The sequence below is a fragment of the Sapajus apella genome, unplaced genomic scaffold (genome assembly GCF_009761245.1).
Source record: "Sapajus apella isolate SASKATOON/1434 unplaced genomic scaffold, GSC_monkey_1.0 scaffold115, whole genome shotgun sequence".
Taxonomy (NCBI): domain Eukaryota; kingdom Metazoa; phylum Chordata; class Mammalia; order Primates; family Cebidae; genus Sapajus; species Sapajus apella.
In genome coordinates this window covers 5,222,424-5,238,366 of record NW_022437055.1, presented here as the reverse complement: position 1 = coordinate 5,238,366, position 15,943 = coordinate 5,222,424, and the positions used below count along the sequence as shown (strand labels likewise).

At 40.6% G+C, this 15,943-nt stretch overlaps 1 protein-coding gene across 7 annotated transcripts in view; it reads right to left on the bottom strand.

The window, feature by feature from the left end:
- The window catches only part of FAM122C (family with sequence similarity 122C), a 47,454-nt gene that overhangs the window by 15,555 nt on the left and 15,956 nt on the right, over positions 1-15,943 (bottom strand). For 6 of the 7 annotated variants that reach the window (XM_032260269.1, XM_032260267.1, XM_032260268.1 and 3 more), the window contains exon 4: positions 9,317-9,373. In XM_032260269.1, the coding sequence (XP_032116160.1) occupies positions 9,317-9,373 (57 nt within the window). Of the gene's footprint in view, positions 1-5,416; positions 5,832-9,316; positions 9,374-15,943 lie in introns of those variants that run through there. The other variant, XM_032260271.1, reaches the window with a different exon arrangement.

Sequence of the window (15,943 nt, the reverse complement as noted above, 5' to 3'; positions counted from 1 at the left end):
TCTGCCTCCCGGGTTCAAGCAGTTCTCTGCTTTAGCCTCCCAAGTAGCTGGGATTACAGGCACAGGCCACCACGCCCAGCTATTTTTTTTTTTTTTTTTTTATTTTTAGTAGAGACGGGCTTTCACCATCTTGGCCTTTGTCACCCAAGCTGGAGTGCAGTGGTACAATCTCAGCTCACTGCAACCTCCAGCTCCCGGGTTCAAGCAATTCTCCTGCCTCAGTCGCCCGAGTAGCTGGGATTACAGGCATGTGCCACCATGCCCAGCTAATTTTTGTATTTTTTAGTAGAGATGGGGTTTCACCATATTGGTCAGGCTAGTCTCAAACTCCTGACCTCAAGTGATTCACCTGCCTTGGCCTCCCAAAGTACTGGGATTACAGGCGTGAGCCACTGCGCCTGGCCCAAATTTATTTTAAAACAAGTTAGGCTCTTCCCTTAAAGAACTTCTCTTCATAAAAGAGACTAGGTGCTTAGTAGGTTCCAAAGAAAACTCAAAAACATATCAGAAAAATATGACTTCATTGCTTTACTAGACTAGAAAATGGTGACAAAGACTCTAAGACAGACACTGTAAAACCTGGCCAGCAGAAGAAAAAGCCTACAGACACAGAAGATATCCAAATTGTGCCTGTCATGATCATAACCTGTACTCCAGCTAGTGCAATCTGCTTTAAATGGCTTTGTCTCCTAAAGTTCCCCTATGTTTGTGTCTAACTTCAATTCAGTTTGTACAATCCAACTAACATAAAATGAAAACTGTAATACGTATTATTAAAGGTTATATTTGTGAAGATATGAATACAAGGAATTCTAGAAATGCAGAGGTAGTACGTCAGAAGACCATTTTCACATTTCACATGAAGTATTAACATTCATCAACAGTTTAAAAAATAACCTGAAAAGGCTGGGCACTGTGGCTCATGCCTGTAATCCCAGCACTTTGGGAGGCCAAGGTGGGTGGATCATGGAGTCAGGAGTTCAAGATCAGCTTGGCCAAGATGGTGAAACCCCATCTCTACTAAAAATACAAAAAAAAAAAAAAATAGCCAGGCGTGGTGACCGGTGTCTATAATCCCAGCTATTTGGGAGACTGAGGCAGAGAACTGCTTGAACCCCGGAGGCAGAGATTGCAGTGAGCTGAGATCATGCCACTGCACTCCAGCCTGGGTGACAGAGCAAGACTCCATCTCAAAGAAAAAAAAAAACAAAAAACAAAAAACAAAATAAACCAAAAAAAAAAAAAAAAAAAACACCCAAAAAAAAAAACCCCAAAAAACCTGAAAATAGCCGGGGCGGTGCTCACATCTGTAATCCCAGCACTTTGGGAGGCCAGATTGGGCAGATCACCTGAGGTCCAAACTTCAAGACCAGCCTGACCAACATGGAGAAACCCCATCTCTACTAAAAGTGCAAAATTAGCCAGGTGTAGTGGCGCATGCCTGTAATCTCAGCTACTCAGGAGGATAAGGAAAGAGAATAGCTTGAACCTGGGAGGCAGAGGTTGCGGTGAGCCGAGATTGTGCCACTGCACTCCAGCCTGGGCAACAAGAGCGAAACTCTTGTCTCAAAAAAATAAAAATAAAAACAACAAAACCCTGAAAAATGTTGTTTTTCTGTAATAAATTTCTGCTAAGCAGCATGACTATTTACATAGGCTATCGCAACTCCTATACATGCACAGATGAGGATAAAACCTAGTTGTAACAGATTCAAGCTGCTGTACGCTAATACGTGGGACTTTTCTTTTCTTTCCCCCTCCCCCTTCTCCCCTTCTCCCCTCCCCTCTTCTTCTTTCCTTTTCTTTTGAGATGGAGTTTCATTCTTGTTGCCCAGGCTGGAGTGCAATGGTACAATCTCAGCTCATTAAAACCTCTGCCTCTCAAGTTCAAGCGATTCTTCTGCCTCAGCCTCCTGAGTAGCTGGGATTACAGGCGCCCACCACTATGCCCAGCTAATTTTTTTTTTTTTTTTGTATTTTTAGTGTAGACAGGATCTCACCATGTTGGCCAGGTGGCTCTCGAAATCCTGACCTCAGGTGATCCACTCACCTCGGCCTCCCAAAGTGCTGGGATTACAGGAATGAGCCACCATGCCCAGCCTTCTTTACTTTTTTAAGAGATGGGGTCTCACCCAGGGTGGAGTGCAGTGGCAAGATCATAGCTCACTGCAGACTCAAACTCCTGGGCTTAAGTGGTCCTCCTGTCTCAGCCTCTTGAGGAGCTGAGACTGTAGATGTGTGCCACCATGCCCGGCAAATGTTTTTTCTTTTTTTTTTTTTTTATTTCTCGATGTTGGTCAGGCTGGTCTCGAACTCCCAAACTCAGGTGATCTGCCCGCCTCTGCCTCCCAAAGTGCTGAGATTACAGGCATGAGCCACTGTGCCCGGCCAGCCAATTAAAAAAAAATTTTTTTTAGAGATGGAATCTCTCTATGTTGCCCAGGGTGGTTGAACTGGCCTCAAGTGATCCTCCTGCTTTGGCCTCTCAAGTTACTGAAATTATAAGCATGAGCCACCACACCCAGCTTAATTTCTTTTTATTGAGTTTTACTTAAGACACTACAGCGAAAGTCAGTTTCTTACTGGGTGCCAATGACTCATATCCTGTTTAACAAATCAGGGATTAAATATAAAGTTATATAAAAAAAACTGTGAGGAAACTGTTAAAGGTTGAATTGTGTCCCCCAAAATTCATATGTTGAAATCCTAATTCCCAGTGCCTCAGGATGTGACCTCATTAAGAGACAGAATATTTGCAGAAGCAAGCAAGTTAGGATGAGGTCATTAGGGTGGACTCTAATCTAATATGACTGCTGTCCTTCATGAAAAGGAGAAACTTAGAAACAAACACATATGCAGGGAGAACACTATGTGAACTTGAAGATAGCCATCAGCAAGCCAAGGGCAGAGGCCTGGAGCAGATCCTCCTTCTCAGCCCTCAGAAGGAACCAACCTACTGACATCTTTATCTCAGACTAAAGAATTCACATTTCTTCTAGCCGTAAGAAATGTGAAACAATATATTTCTGTTGTTTAAGCCTCCCAGTTTGTGATACTTTGTTATGGAAGCCTGAGCAAACTAATATACAAACTGTTTCTGTATGGCGCTTATTTATGTTTAGAGCTTTGGAAAACAGGGAACTCTAGACTGAATACATTCAGATCTTTTGGAACACAAGCTCAATTTGTATTAGGGGCCACACGTGGTGGCTCATGCCTGCAATGCCAGTACTTTGGGAGACTGAGGCAGGAATATCACTTGAGTCCAGGAGTTCAGGAATAGCCTGGGCACCACAAGGAGACCTCATCTCTACAAAAAATTTAAAAAATTAGCCAGGCATAGTGGTGTGCCCCTGTAGTCCTAGCTAGTTGGGAGGCTGAGGCAAGAGGGTCACTTTAGCCCAGGAATTTCAGGCTGCAGTGAACTATGATCATGCCACTACACTCCAGCCTGGGCAACAGAGCAAGATCCTGTCTCACAAATAAATAAATAAAATAAAATTTTTATTAGGAAAGGAAAATTACACAAAAATAATTTCTATTTAGGAATAATGACTCTTTAGAAAATTAACTTCCAGCTTGACGTTCTCGAGCTCTTTAATACTTAGAAAACAGCTAACAACAACAGTTGAGAAGAAATTGTCCATTAACTGCCTAATAGGAAAGATGTAATATAAAGCAAATGTTGGCCCAGAATCTAACATTGACTTGGGACTGCATGATTATTTAAAATTAAAAGTAAATTTCATCAAACTATTTTATAGGAGGCTGGGTGTCGTGCCTCACGCCTATAATCCCAGCACTTTAGGAGGCCAAGGAAGGCGGATCACCTAAGTTTAGGAGTTTGGGACCAGGCTGGCCAACATGTTGAAACCCCATCTCTATTAAAAAATAGTAATAATACAAAAATTAGCTATGGGGTCAGAGGGGTGTGGGCACCTGTAATCCCAGCTACTTGGGAGGCTAAGGTGAGAGAATTGCTTGAACCTGGGAGGCAGAGGTTGCAGTAAGCTGAGATTGCACTACTGCACTCCAGCCTGGATGACAGAGCAAAACTCCATCTAAAAAAACAAAACAAAACAAAAACTCACAAAACCAAATAAACTCTTTTACAGGAAATACAGAGGATAAAAGAACATATTAACACCACATGGAAGCAAAATCAGAATGTGGGATATTTTACAGGACAAATGTCCTGGATTCTTCAATAAATAAGAGGCACAGAACAAAAAACAGGCAGAAAATTCTGTTTTATAGCATGGTACTGGCATCAAAACAGACACATAGACCAATGGAACAGAAGAGAGGCCTCAGAAATAACACCACACATCTACAAACATCTGCTCTTTGACAAACCTGACAAAAGCAATGGGGAAAGGATTTCCTATTCAATAAATGGTGTTGGGAAAACTGGCTAGCCATATGCAGAAAACTGAAATTGGACCCCTTCCTTATACTTTATACAAAAATTAACTCAAGGTGGATTAAAGACTTAAATGTAAAACCCAAAACCATAAAAACCCTGGAAGAAAACCTAGGCAATGCATAGGCATGGGCAAAGACTTCATGATGAAAACACTAAAAGCAATTGTAACAAAAGCCAAAATTGACAAATGGGATCTAATTAAACTAAAGAGCCTCTGCACAGCAAAAGAAACTGTCATCAGAGTGAACAGGCAACCTACAGCATGGGAGAAAAGTTTTGCAATCTACCCATATGACAAAGGTCTAATATTCAGAATCTACAAGGAGCTTAAATTTATAAGAAAAAAAAAGGGTGGATCACAAGGTCAGAAGTTCAAGACCAGCCTGGCCAAGATGGTGAAACCCCAGCTCTACTAAAAATACAAAAATTAGCTAGGTGTAGTGGCAGACACCTGTAATTCCAGCTACTCGGGAGGCTGAGGTAGAGATTCGTTTGAACCTCGGAGGCGGAGGTTGCAGTGAGCCAAGATCATGCCACTTCACTACAGCCTGTGCAAAAAAGTGAGACTCTAAGAAAAAAAAAGGAAGAGAGATCTAAGAGATATATATCAACTAAATGTCATATTTGGATTGTGTTTAGATCAGTTAAAAATGCATTTTTGAGAATTAGGGAAAGTATAACATGGCTTTACATGACATTAAGCAATAAGGTAATTTGTTATGCATAATGATGGCATTGTGATTATGGAGGAAAAAAAGTCCTTCTCATACTCATAAACTTGGGTAAAAAGATATGTCAGAGATTTATGTTAAAGTACTCTTTCCTACCCCTAAAAAAGAAGAGGATAGATGAAAAAGGGTGTACAAAATGTGGATAATTGTTAAAGCTGGGTGTTAAGTACATGGAGATTCTATAGTGTATATGTTTTCAATTTTCCATTTAAAAAGATTTTTTAATGAAGTATCCCAGGCACCATGCATAATTACTTACAGTCGTCCCTTGATATATGTGGGGAATTGGTTCCAGCACCCACCACCATACCAAAATCCACATATACTCAAGTCCACAGTAGGCCCTCTGGAACCCGAGGATACAAAAAGTCAGCCATACATATAGGAGGGTTTTGCATTCCAAGAATATTGTATTTTTTATCTGCATTATCTGTGTATAAGTGCACCCACACCATTCAAATCCACATTGTTCAAGTTTGGAGGTTCCTCAAAAAACAAAAAAAATAGAGTTACCACATGATCCAGCAATCCCACTCCAAGGTATATAACCCACCAAAAAGGAAGTCAGTATCTGGAATTGATGTCTGTACTCTCATGCCTGTTGCAGCACTGTTCACAATAGCTAAGATTTGGAAGAAGCCTAAGTGTTCATCAACAGATGAATGGATAAAGAAAATGTGATACATATAAACAAGGAGTACTATTCAGCCATAAAAAGAATGAGATCGCCAGGTGCAGTGGCTCACGCCTGTAATCCCAGCACTTTTGGAGGCCGAGGCAGGATCACCTGAGGTCAGGAGTTCGAGACCAGCCTGGCCAACATGGCAAAACCCCGTCTCTACAAAAAATACAAAAATTAGCTGGGCGTGGTAGTGTGGGCCTATAATCTGAGCTACTCGGAAGGCTGAGGCAGGAGAAGCACTTGAACCTGGGAGGCAGATGTTGCAGTGAGCCAAGATGGTGCCACTGAACTCCAGCCTGGGTGATAGAGCGAGAATGACTCAAAAAAAAAAAAAAAAATGAGATCCAGTCATTTGCAGCAACATGGATGAAACTGGAAACAGGAGGTCATGTTAAGTGAAATAAGCCAGGCACAGAAAGACAAAGATTGCATATTCTCACTTATCTCCTTTTATCTTTTCTTCTTCTTCTTCTTCTTTTTTTTTTTTTTTTTTTTTTTTTTTTTGAGATGGAGTCTTGCTCTGAAGCCCAGGCTGGAGTACAGTAGAGTGACCTTGGCTCACTGCAGCCTCCTCCTCGTAGGTTCAAGTGACTCTCTTGCCTCAGCCTCCTGAGTAGCTGAGATTACAGGCACCTACCACCATGCCTGCCTAATTTTTGTAGTTTTAGCAGACACAGGGGTTCACCATGTTGGCCAGGCTGGTCTCAAACTCCTGACCTCAAGTGATCTGCCCGCCTTGGTCTCCCAAAGTGCTGGGATTACAGGAGTGAGCCACCACACCCAGCCTCATGTTCTCACTTATTTGTGGGAGGTAAAAATGAAAACAATTGAACTCATGGTGATAGAGATTAGAAGGATGATTACCAGAGCCTGGAAAGGGTAAATGAGGGGTGGGCGAGGAAGTGGGATGGTTAATGGGCACAAAAATTTAGTCAGAAAGAACAAATAAGACTTAGTATTTGCTAGCACAACAGGGTGTCTATCGTTGATAATAATTTAATTGTACATTAAAAAATAACTAAAAGTATAATTGGATTGTTTGTAACACAAAGGATAAATGCTTGAAGGGATGGATACTCCATTTACCCTGATGTGATTGTTACACATTGCATGCCTATATCAAAGTATCTCATGTACTCCATGGCACGCATAAAAATTAAATTACTTTTTAAAAACCAAGGTTGTTAAAGGGTCAGTTGCAATTCTTTTCATACTCATAACAATCCCATGAGACAGCCAATATTATTCCCCTTTTTTGATAAAATCAATGCCCTTATTAATGTTGTTAAAGTGAAAGTTCAGAATGTAATGGGGAGAGAACCAGACATTTCTGTTTTGCACTTAAAATGTTAAGTTTAATAACTACAATGAAGTCAGTCAAAGAATGCATGTAAAGAAATATGCAATTTGTGCCAGGCGCAGTGGCTCATGCCTGTAATCTCAGCACTTTGGGAGGTTGAGGCGGGCAGATAACTTGAGGTCAGGAGTTCGAGACCAGCCTGATCAACATGGTGAAACCCCATCTCTACTAAAAATACAAAAAAATTAGCTGGGTGTGGTGGCACACACCTGTGATCCCAGCTACTCAGGAGGCTGAGGAAGGAGAATCCCTTGAACCCAGGAGGCGGAGGTTGTAGTGAGCTGAGACAGCAACACTGCACTCCTGCCTGGGTGACAGAGTGAGACTCCGTCTCAAAATAAATAAATAAATAATAAATATACAACTTAAGATGTCTATCAGACCATTAAACTGCTGAAAATAACTCTTAATTTTCCATTCAATCAGTATCTAGATTGAAAATTAATGTTTTTCTACTTTCCCATCTTATTCATTTTCTACTTGCATTTCATTTAAAATGTTTATATGTCACTATGGAAATAAAGTGTGTTAAACTTATATTCCTAATCAATGTAAATTAGTATTTATATAAAGCTTCATCAGCAAATAGCAACACATAACCCAACTTCAAATATTTGACTTAATTTAGGAGAAGCAAAGAAACATATTGCACAGATAAATCAGAGGTCACTTTAACTACTCATCCAAAGTTGCTGAATTCTTTAAGAATTTCTAAAACAGCTACATACAAAAATGGGAGTAAAAGAAGTTTTACCTACTAAAAAGTAAAAAACCGGCCCGGTGTGGTGGCTCACGCTTATAATCCCAGCACTTTGGGAGGCCGAGGTGGGCAGATCAGTTGAGGTCAGGAGTTTGAGACCAGCCTGGTCAATATGACGAAACCCTGTCTCTACTAAAAATACAAAAATTAGCTGGGCATGGTGGCAGGTGCCTGTAATCCCAGCTACTCGGGAGGCTGAGGCAGGAGAATCGCTTGAACCCAGGAGGAGGAGTTTGCAGTGAGCCGAGATCGCGCCACTGCACTCCAGCAGGGGCAAGGCAACAGAATGAGACTCTGTCTCAAAAAAAAAAAAAAGGTATGAAAAACCGTTTTTACCATACTTTCTTGGTAGTGTATGAACTGACCTTAGGAAGGCATGGCACCGGGGTGAAAGGGAGAGAGGGAAAGGAAGCAAGAGTTGGAGGACTAGTAACTAGGATTACAAGACGGTATTATGGGCTTTGTGCCACTGAAACAGCAAAAGGGGAGCTGGAAAATAATCCAGTAATTTTGGGCCAAATCTTGGTTCTGACACTCACCAACTCTGGACATTGGGTAAATTGCTAAATTTCTCCCCTTTTTAGTTTCTGACCTTATAAAGTTGTTGCAAGATAAAATGAGGCCACAGATGTAAAGTACCTATCAGTGCTAAGTGAATAACTTAAGCCTCCCTTGGGGGGAAAAATGTCTGCTTGTAGCTGGGTCAAAAAAAGAAATAACACCTCTGGTGGAGTGGTGATTTGATCTTTTGAGTTCTGTGGCTAATCCTTGGATAATTAAAAGGTTGAGTTCTGTATTAGGCTTGTGCTATTAAGCATCATGTGCATATGAGTGCACACCTACCAACCTACCCATATCCACCCACTCAACCACACACACACGCACACACACACATACACATGTGCACAAATGCGCAAAATATAAACCAGCGAGGTACAATGTGTCCCTGATCTCAAATCACTAAGAAGTAAACACAAAACAATAGCATGAAGGCCATTTTATCTGTCAAAAAAACTCATCTGAGGGTCAAAAAAAATAATGATAACTATGGTTATTATGAAGCTGAAAATTAATTTTTATGTGTAGCATTCCACTTTCAGATCCCTGGAAGAAAGAAGCCAGGCTCAAGATAGAAAAGTATGCAGTATTTCTAGAAATTATTAATTGATTAAAATAGTGAATAAGCCAAATATAGGACTTCTTAGTTTGTTTTCTTTTTTTAAGAAATCATTCCTAGAAATAAAAACTTAATTACATGTGACCTCACTTAGAATTACTAAAACACAGGTATTTTTACAAAGAAAAATAACACTTATTTTTTTAAATGAACAGCTCTCAATTTGCAAAGTCTTCTTACCTGTTTGATTTGATGAAGGCGGCTGATGGAACCACGAAAGGGAGATGGTGGCAACAACTGAAATTTAAAATGTAGAAGTCAAGCTTGCTTTAGTGTTTCTGATTAATTATATCTAAACCTTAAGTCAATGTTGAATTACCTAAAATATTTATTTAGTGCCTTATGCATGCCAGCAACAGTATCAGTTAAGTTCAAAGTTAAAAAAAGATCCAACTGGATCTTGACTGAAAATTATACTGATCAAAAATCAACACTTTCCAAAACAGAACAAAATAACTGTTATCATAAGAAATATAGAGCAGAACATCAACAGAGGATTTTGTTCATCTCTACCTCTTCTTTCCTAAGGCACTAGATATTAAAATTGCCACATTTCTCTTGCCAGTTTCAGCCCATCATTAAAGCTGAGTGAGAGGTATTACCCGGAAAAAAAAAAAAAAAAAAAAAGCTGAAACAGTCACTGAATCAGTAGCTTGCTTGCCAAGCATACAGCCCAAAAATCATAAACAAAATAACGACATCAAATAAACTGAAATCTACCTGGGGCAACCAAACTTTCATAATATAGAATGACTTTAAGGTAGTCACTTTCAAGTCATTTAAAAGCACATTTTACTCTTGGTTGCTAAGATACTTCTTGTCTAGGTCCTTTCTCTTTTTCGGGGGTTACTTTTTCCTTTTCAGTCTTTTCTCAATGCTTATGAGGACCCATACAAGAGGGGAATGAAAGAATGGAGGGATTTAAAGCTAAGTGTGAAAATGAAGCTTGAAAATTACCTTCAGAATTCATTTGTAAACTCTTTCTGTACTGTGCCTATTTCTTGAAATGCCAGATAATGTGTTTACCATATCTTAGTTTCAAATTCTATAAAAAGCACATTGAGTTGTACATTCAAAATATGGAATGAGGCTGGGTGCGGTGGCTCATGCCTGTAATCCCAGCACTTTGGGAGGCCTAGGCAGGTGGATCGCTTGAGGCCAGGAGTTCAAGACCAGCCTGCCCAATATCACGAAACCCTGTCTGTACTAAAAAATCAAAAATTAGCTGAGCGTGGTGGCACGTGCCTCTAATCCCAGCTACTTGGAATTAAAAAAAAAAAAAAAAAAAAGAAAGAAAAGAAAAGACCTGGAGGCCAGCCACCATGGTGGCTCATGCCTATTATCCTGGCATTTTGAGAGGATCACTTGAGGCCAGGAATAAAAGACCAGCTTGAGCAAGATGGCAAAAACCCACCTCTACAAACAAATACATATAATGAGCACTGAGCTAGGCCCTGAGGATCCAAAGGTAAATAAGAGATTTTCCTGTCCTTGAGCAAGTCCAAGTCTAGTTAGGGGAAACTAGGTCACAGTCAAATGGCAGAACAGAGTTATGATTTGAGTTCAAAGCACAGAGAACTCTGTGTGGGGTCTTGGAGAAGACTTCATAGAGGAGTAGCAATTCATTAGAGAAGAGAAGGGAGGACATTTCAAGGAGTGAGAGTAAACAGGCAGAGAGGAATGTTCAGGGAACAGGGAGGTTCAGGGTGGCTCAAACTTAGTATCTGAGAGGGTGAAGCAGGAAACAAATTTAGGGAAATTAGGCTAAAACCAGATTGTGGTTTTAGGACTTTAGCCTTTGAGCACAGTAGGAAACCCAGAGCATAGATTCCTCTGAGTTCTCAAACCTCAAAGGTTCTTTTAAACAAGATCATATCTGCTTTAGAAAGGTAACCCTAGCAGCATCATGCAGAACACATTGATGGTGGATGGAAGAGGGACTAGAAGCAGGGTCACGGGCCAGGTCACAGATGGTGAGGGTCTAAATGAAAAAGGGAGGGTGAATAGAAGGAGGTAGATTGGAGAAATGACCAAAAGGAGGGCAAAGAGGTTGCTAAGGTTCCCAGTGGAAACCAATAGATGAAGCGTGGCCATGAAAGGCAGTAAGAGGAGTGAGAAGATGAGTGTTCAAAAACGCCTGTTATCCCAGCACTTTGGGAGGCCGAGGTGGGCAGATCACCTGAGGTCAGGAGTTCGAGACCAGCCTGGGCAACAGAGTGAAACCCTGTCTCTCCTAAAAATACAAAAATTAGCCACGCATGGTGGCAGGCACCTATAATCCCAGCTACTCAGGAGGCTGAGGCAGGAGAATCGCCTCAGCAATTGAACCCAGTAGGCAGAGCTTGCAGTGAGGCGAGATCGTGCCACTGCACTCCAGACTGGGCAACAGAGCAAGACACTGTCTCTAAATAAATAAATAAAAAAAATAAAGTATGTGTTTCCATGAAGCAGATAGTCTGAAATTTTATTGGGTTTTAAAATGTATCAGATGACTTTTTAAGGAATACATTACCTCACTCATTATATGTTGCTTAAAGTATTAAAATCTGTTTGTTTTTTCAAATCATTTGCTATAAAGTAGAAGAAACAGCCAAGGTTGCAAAAAGAACTATAGAAAATTGGTACGTGGGTAACTGAAAATTCACTACATATAAATTGTATTTGACAATTAGCAACAGTTACTTCACCACAATAATTCGCTATTGTCAAAATATGGCTGTTAAGTAGTTCAGTATTTTTTGAATGCTTACTAGGTTTAATGAGCTATTTTTCTGCTCAGAGGGGAATGAGAGTTTTTTCTTTAAAGAAAAACAACTAATAAGCTATAGTTATTACCCTCAGAGACCTTACAATCCACTGAAGAGTGTTGGAAGCAGATTTTATGTAAGAGACAAGGAAGTGCAGGTGAAATGAAAACAAAGTGGGGTGGGAATCAAAAGCAAAGATGAAGTGGGTGTGTGTAGGCGGGGGGGGGGGGGGTGGGGGGGAGGCGGGAGACAAACAAGAAAGGCTTAAGATGGTATTTCTGTTAGACCTTGTAGGACAAAGAGTTTGTCAGCATAAGCAACAGAAAAGTGAAGGTGCTTGGCATATTTTAGGACAGGCTATTGGCCCTGTGTGAGTGGAACGCCAAGAGTTCATGGAGGGAGAAAGGACTGTGAGGCCAAAAGCGTGAAGATACTAGAAAGCTTTAAATGTCTTGCTCAAAGAGTTTGAACTGTGAAAAAATAATCTACTCTGGTATATATAGGAGAAAAGCAGGTTACACCTAATGGCATCATCTACATACTTGGAATAGACATACTCAGATATCATCAGCCCTGAGCCTGGTTCTGTTGCTATCCAGAGGATGGGTATAGACATGTCACACTGGACGTGGTGGCTCATGCCTGTAATCCTAGCACCTTGGGAGGCCAAGGTGGGTGGATCACTTGAGGTCAGGAGTTCCAGACCAGCCTGGTCAACATGGTGAAACCCCGTCTCTACAAAAAAAAATACAAAAAGGAAAAAGAGCCAGGTGTGGTGGCGGGTGCCTGTAATCCCAGCTACTCTGGAGGTTGCCACAGGAGAAGCACTTGAACCTGGGAGGCGGAGGTTGCAGTGAGCCAGATCGCACCACTACACTCCAGCCTGGACGACAGAGTGAGGCTCTGACTCAAAAAATAACAACAAAAAAAATGTCTGACAGCTATGGACTATTGACTGGTGTGTAACTCAGGCTGGCCTATAGTAATCATGTTCCAAGGTTGATATTTTAAGAAAATTTGTAATTCAAATCAATAATGCTATTAGCTGACCCTTCTCACAAAAATCAGAAATCTTTTCTGGATAAAACTTACATTAAAGGGAAACATTGGATATATAATTTGTTGCTATAGGCAACAGTGTTATGAACAAGAGTTGCTGTTTCAAGCATCTATTTATATTAAATGTGGTAATGGTGATAATGCATGTAACGTGATCGGCACAGCGTCTGGTACATAGTATGTGCTAAATAAATGATAACTGTAACTACTGCCACCATTAGTATTACCATCATCAAATACTCTAGAATTCATCATTTAATTATACATAAACAACTTGGATTATATGCTGCACGTTTATAAAACTAGGCTATCTGTCCTCTGCTACGTAGCAGTTTTTAGTATTTTCCTATTCTATTGGATCTTTTGTTTATTTTTAATAGATTTTATTTTTTAGAGTGCTCTTCGGTTCACAGCAAAATTGAACAGAAATTATGAAGAGTTCCCACATAACCCTGGCCCTCACACATGTGCAGCCTCTCCTACCATCAACATCCCTCACCAGAACGGTACATTTGTTACAACCAGTGAATCTACATTGGCACATCATTGCCACCCAAAGTTCATAGTTTACATTTAGGTTCACTCCTGGTGTTGGACGTGCTAAGGGTTTGGACAAATGTATGACATGCATCCACCATTACAGTATGGTACACAGTAGTTTCTCTGCCCTAAAATTCCTCTATGCTCTGCCTATTCATCCTGATCTTTTTTTTTTATCTTCCTCTTCCTCCTCCTCCTCCTCCTCCTCTTCTTCTTCCTCTTCTTCTTCTTCTCTTCCTCCTCCTTCTTCTTCTGTCTTAGTCTGTTACCCAGGCTACAGTACAGTGGCCAAATCTTGGCTCACTGCAACCTCTACCTCCTGGGTTCAAGTGATTCTCCTGCCTCAGCCTCCCAAGTAGCTGGGATTACAGGCACCCGCAACCACCCCCTGCTAATTTTTGTATTTTTAGTAGAGATGGGGTTTCACTGTGTTTGCCAGGATGGTCTCAAACTCCTTACCTCGTGATCCACCTCAGCCTCCCAAAGTGCTGGAATTACAAGCATGCGCCACCCCACCTGGCCTTATCTCACTCAGTTCTCACAGCAACCCCATGAGGTAGGCATTATTAGCACCCTCATTTTGCCTCAGGAAGACTGAGGGCCACTGATTTAGCAACTTGCCCAAGTTATGTAGTCATTGCTAGAACTGGAATTCAAATAGAGGTAATGAAGAATCTGTCAATTAACCTAGTCCCTATTGTTAGACATTCAGACTGTTGCCATATTTTTTGCTAGCTCACATAAACAATGTTGTAATAATATCTTTTAAGCTAATGTTTGTGTACATCCTTAATTCCTTGGCATAAATTCATAGAGCTGGAATTTCTTGGTTGGAAGGTTGTTGATACACATTGCCAAGCTGTCTCCAGATAACTTACACAAATTTACTTCCCAGTAGTGTATTAGAATGCCTACTTCCTTGTACCCTTTCAACATTAGATACTGTGATTTTTTTTCTTTTTTACCTTGAACCTCTGATATTGCTAATTAAAAAAAAATTTATATGCCCATTCTTAAGGCGTACTATAAAAATAATCAAATTTTCAAAGCAAGCAGAAAACATTGTGATTTACACACAGTTTTGGAGATTCCTACCCATTGTTTTCCTTCAGTAGCACTAATTGAGAAGTTGTGCAGTAGCATGAACAGAATCTGAAAAATTTAGTTTTTCCTGAAAAAATCTCATATACACGTGGATATATGTGTACATGTATACATTTTGTGTGTATATGCATATACATGTATACATGTATGTATATGTGTACACAGAATACACATATACAAATATACATATATACACACAAACACACCTTTCAAGAAGCAGAATTTTATTATTTTATTATTATTTTTTTTTTTTGAGACAGAGTTTCACTCTTGTGGCCCAGGCTGGAGTGCAATTGCACAATCTTGGCTCACCACAACCTCCGCCTCCTTGGTTCAAGTGATTCTCGTGCCTCAGCCTCCCAAGTAGCTGGGATTACAGGCATGTACCACCACGCTTGGCTAGTTATGTATTTTTAGTAGAGACAGGGTTTCTCCATGTTGGTCAGGCTGGTCTGGAACTCCTGGCCTCAGGTAACCCACCCACCTCGGCCTCCCAAAGTGCTGGGATTACAGGCGTGAGCCACCACATCCAGCAGTGAAGATGCAGAATTTTAATACGTTTAATTCATGTTACTGAAGTTCACATCTTCATCAATCAAATGCACAGAAAATTCACAATATATAACATGAAACCTTATGGTTTGTGAAGTTTATAATCTAAGGAAAAAGATATGCTAAACTGAACTTAAATGTATACATATACTTTCTATAGAAATTATGACACTGGCTGTATTATAATGACATATCATAAGTAAGACAATTACCTTTTATTTTTTAATTTTTTATTTAACTTTTATTTTAGGTTTGGCAGTACATGTGAAGGTTTGTTACATAGATAAACACGTGTCACCAGAGTTTGTTGTACATATTATCTTTGTTTTTGTTTTTGTTTTGTTTTGTTTTGTTTTTTGAGATGGAGTCTTGCTCTGTCACCCAGGCTGGAGTGCAGTGGCATAATCTCGGCTCACTGCAACCTCTGCCTCCCAGGTTCAAGCGATTCTCCTGTCTTAGCCTCTTAAGTAGTTCAGACTACAGGCATGTACCATCATGCCTGGCTAATTTTTTTGTATTTTTAGTAGAAACGTGGTTTCACCATGTTGACCAGGCTGGTCTCAAACTCCTGACCTCAGGTGATCTGCCCGCCTTGGCCTCCCAAAATGCTGGGATTACAGGTGTGAGCCACTGCGCCTGGCCTGTTGTACATACTAGTTCATCGCCCATGTATTAAGCCCAGTACCTAATAGTTTTTGTTTTTTTTTGAGACGGATTCTCGCTGTTGCCCAGACTGGAGTGCAGTGGCATGATCTCGGCTCACTGCAACCTCTGCTTCCCGGGTTCAAGCGATTCTCCTGCCTCA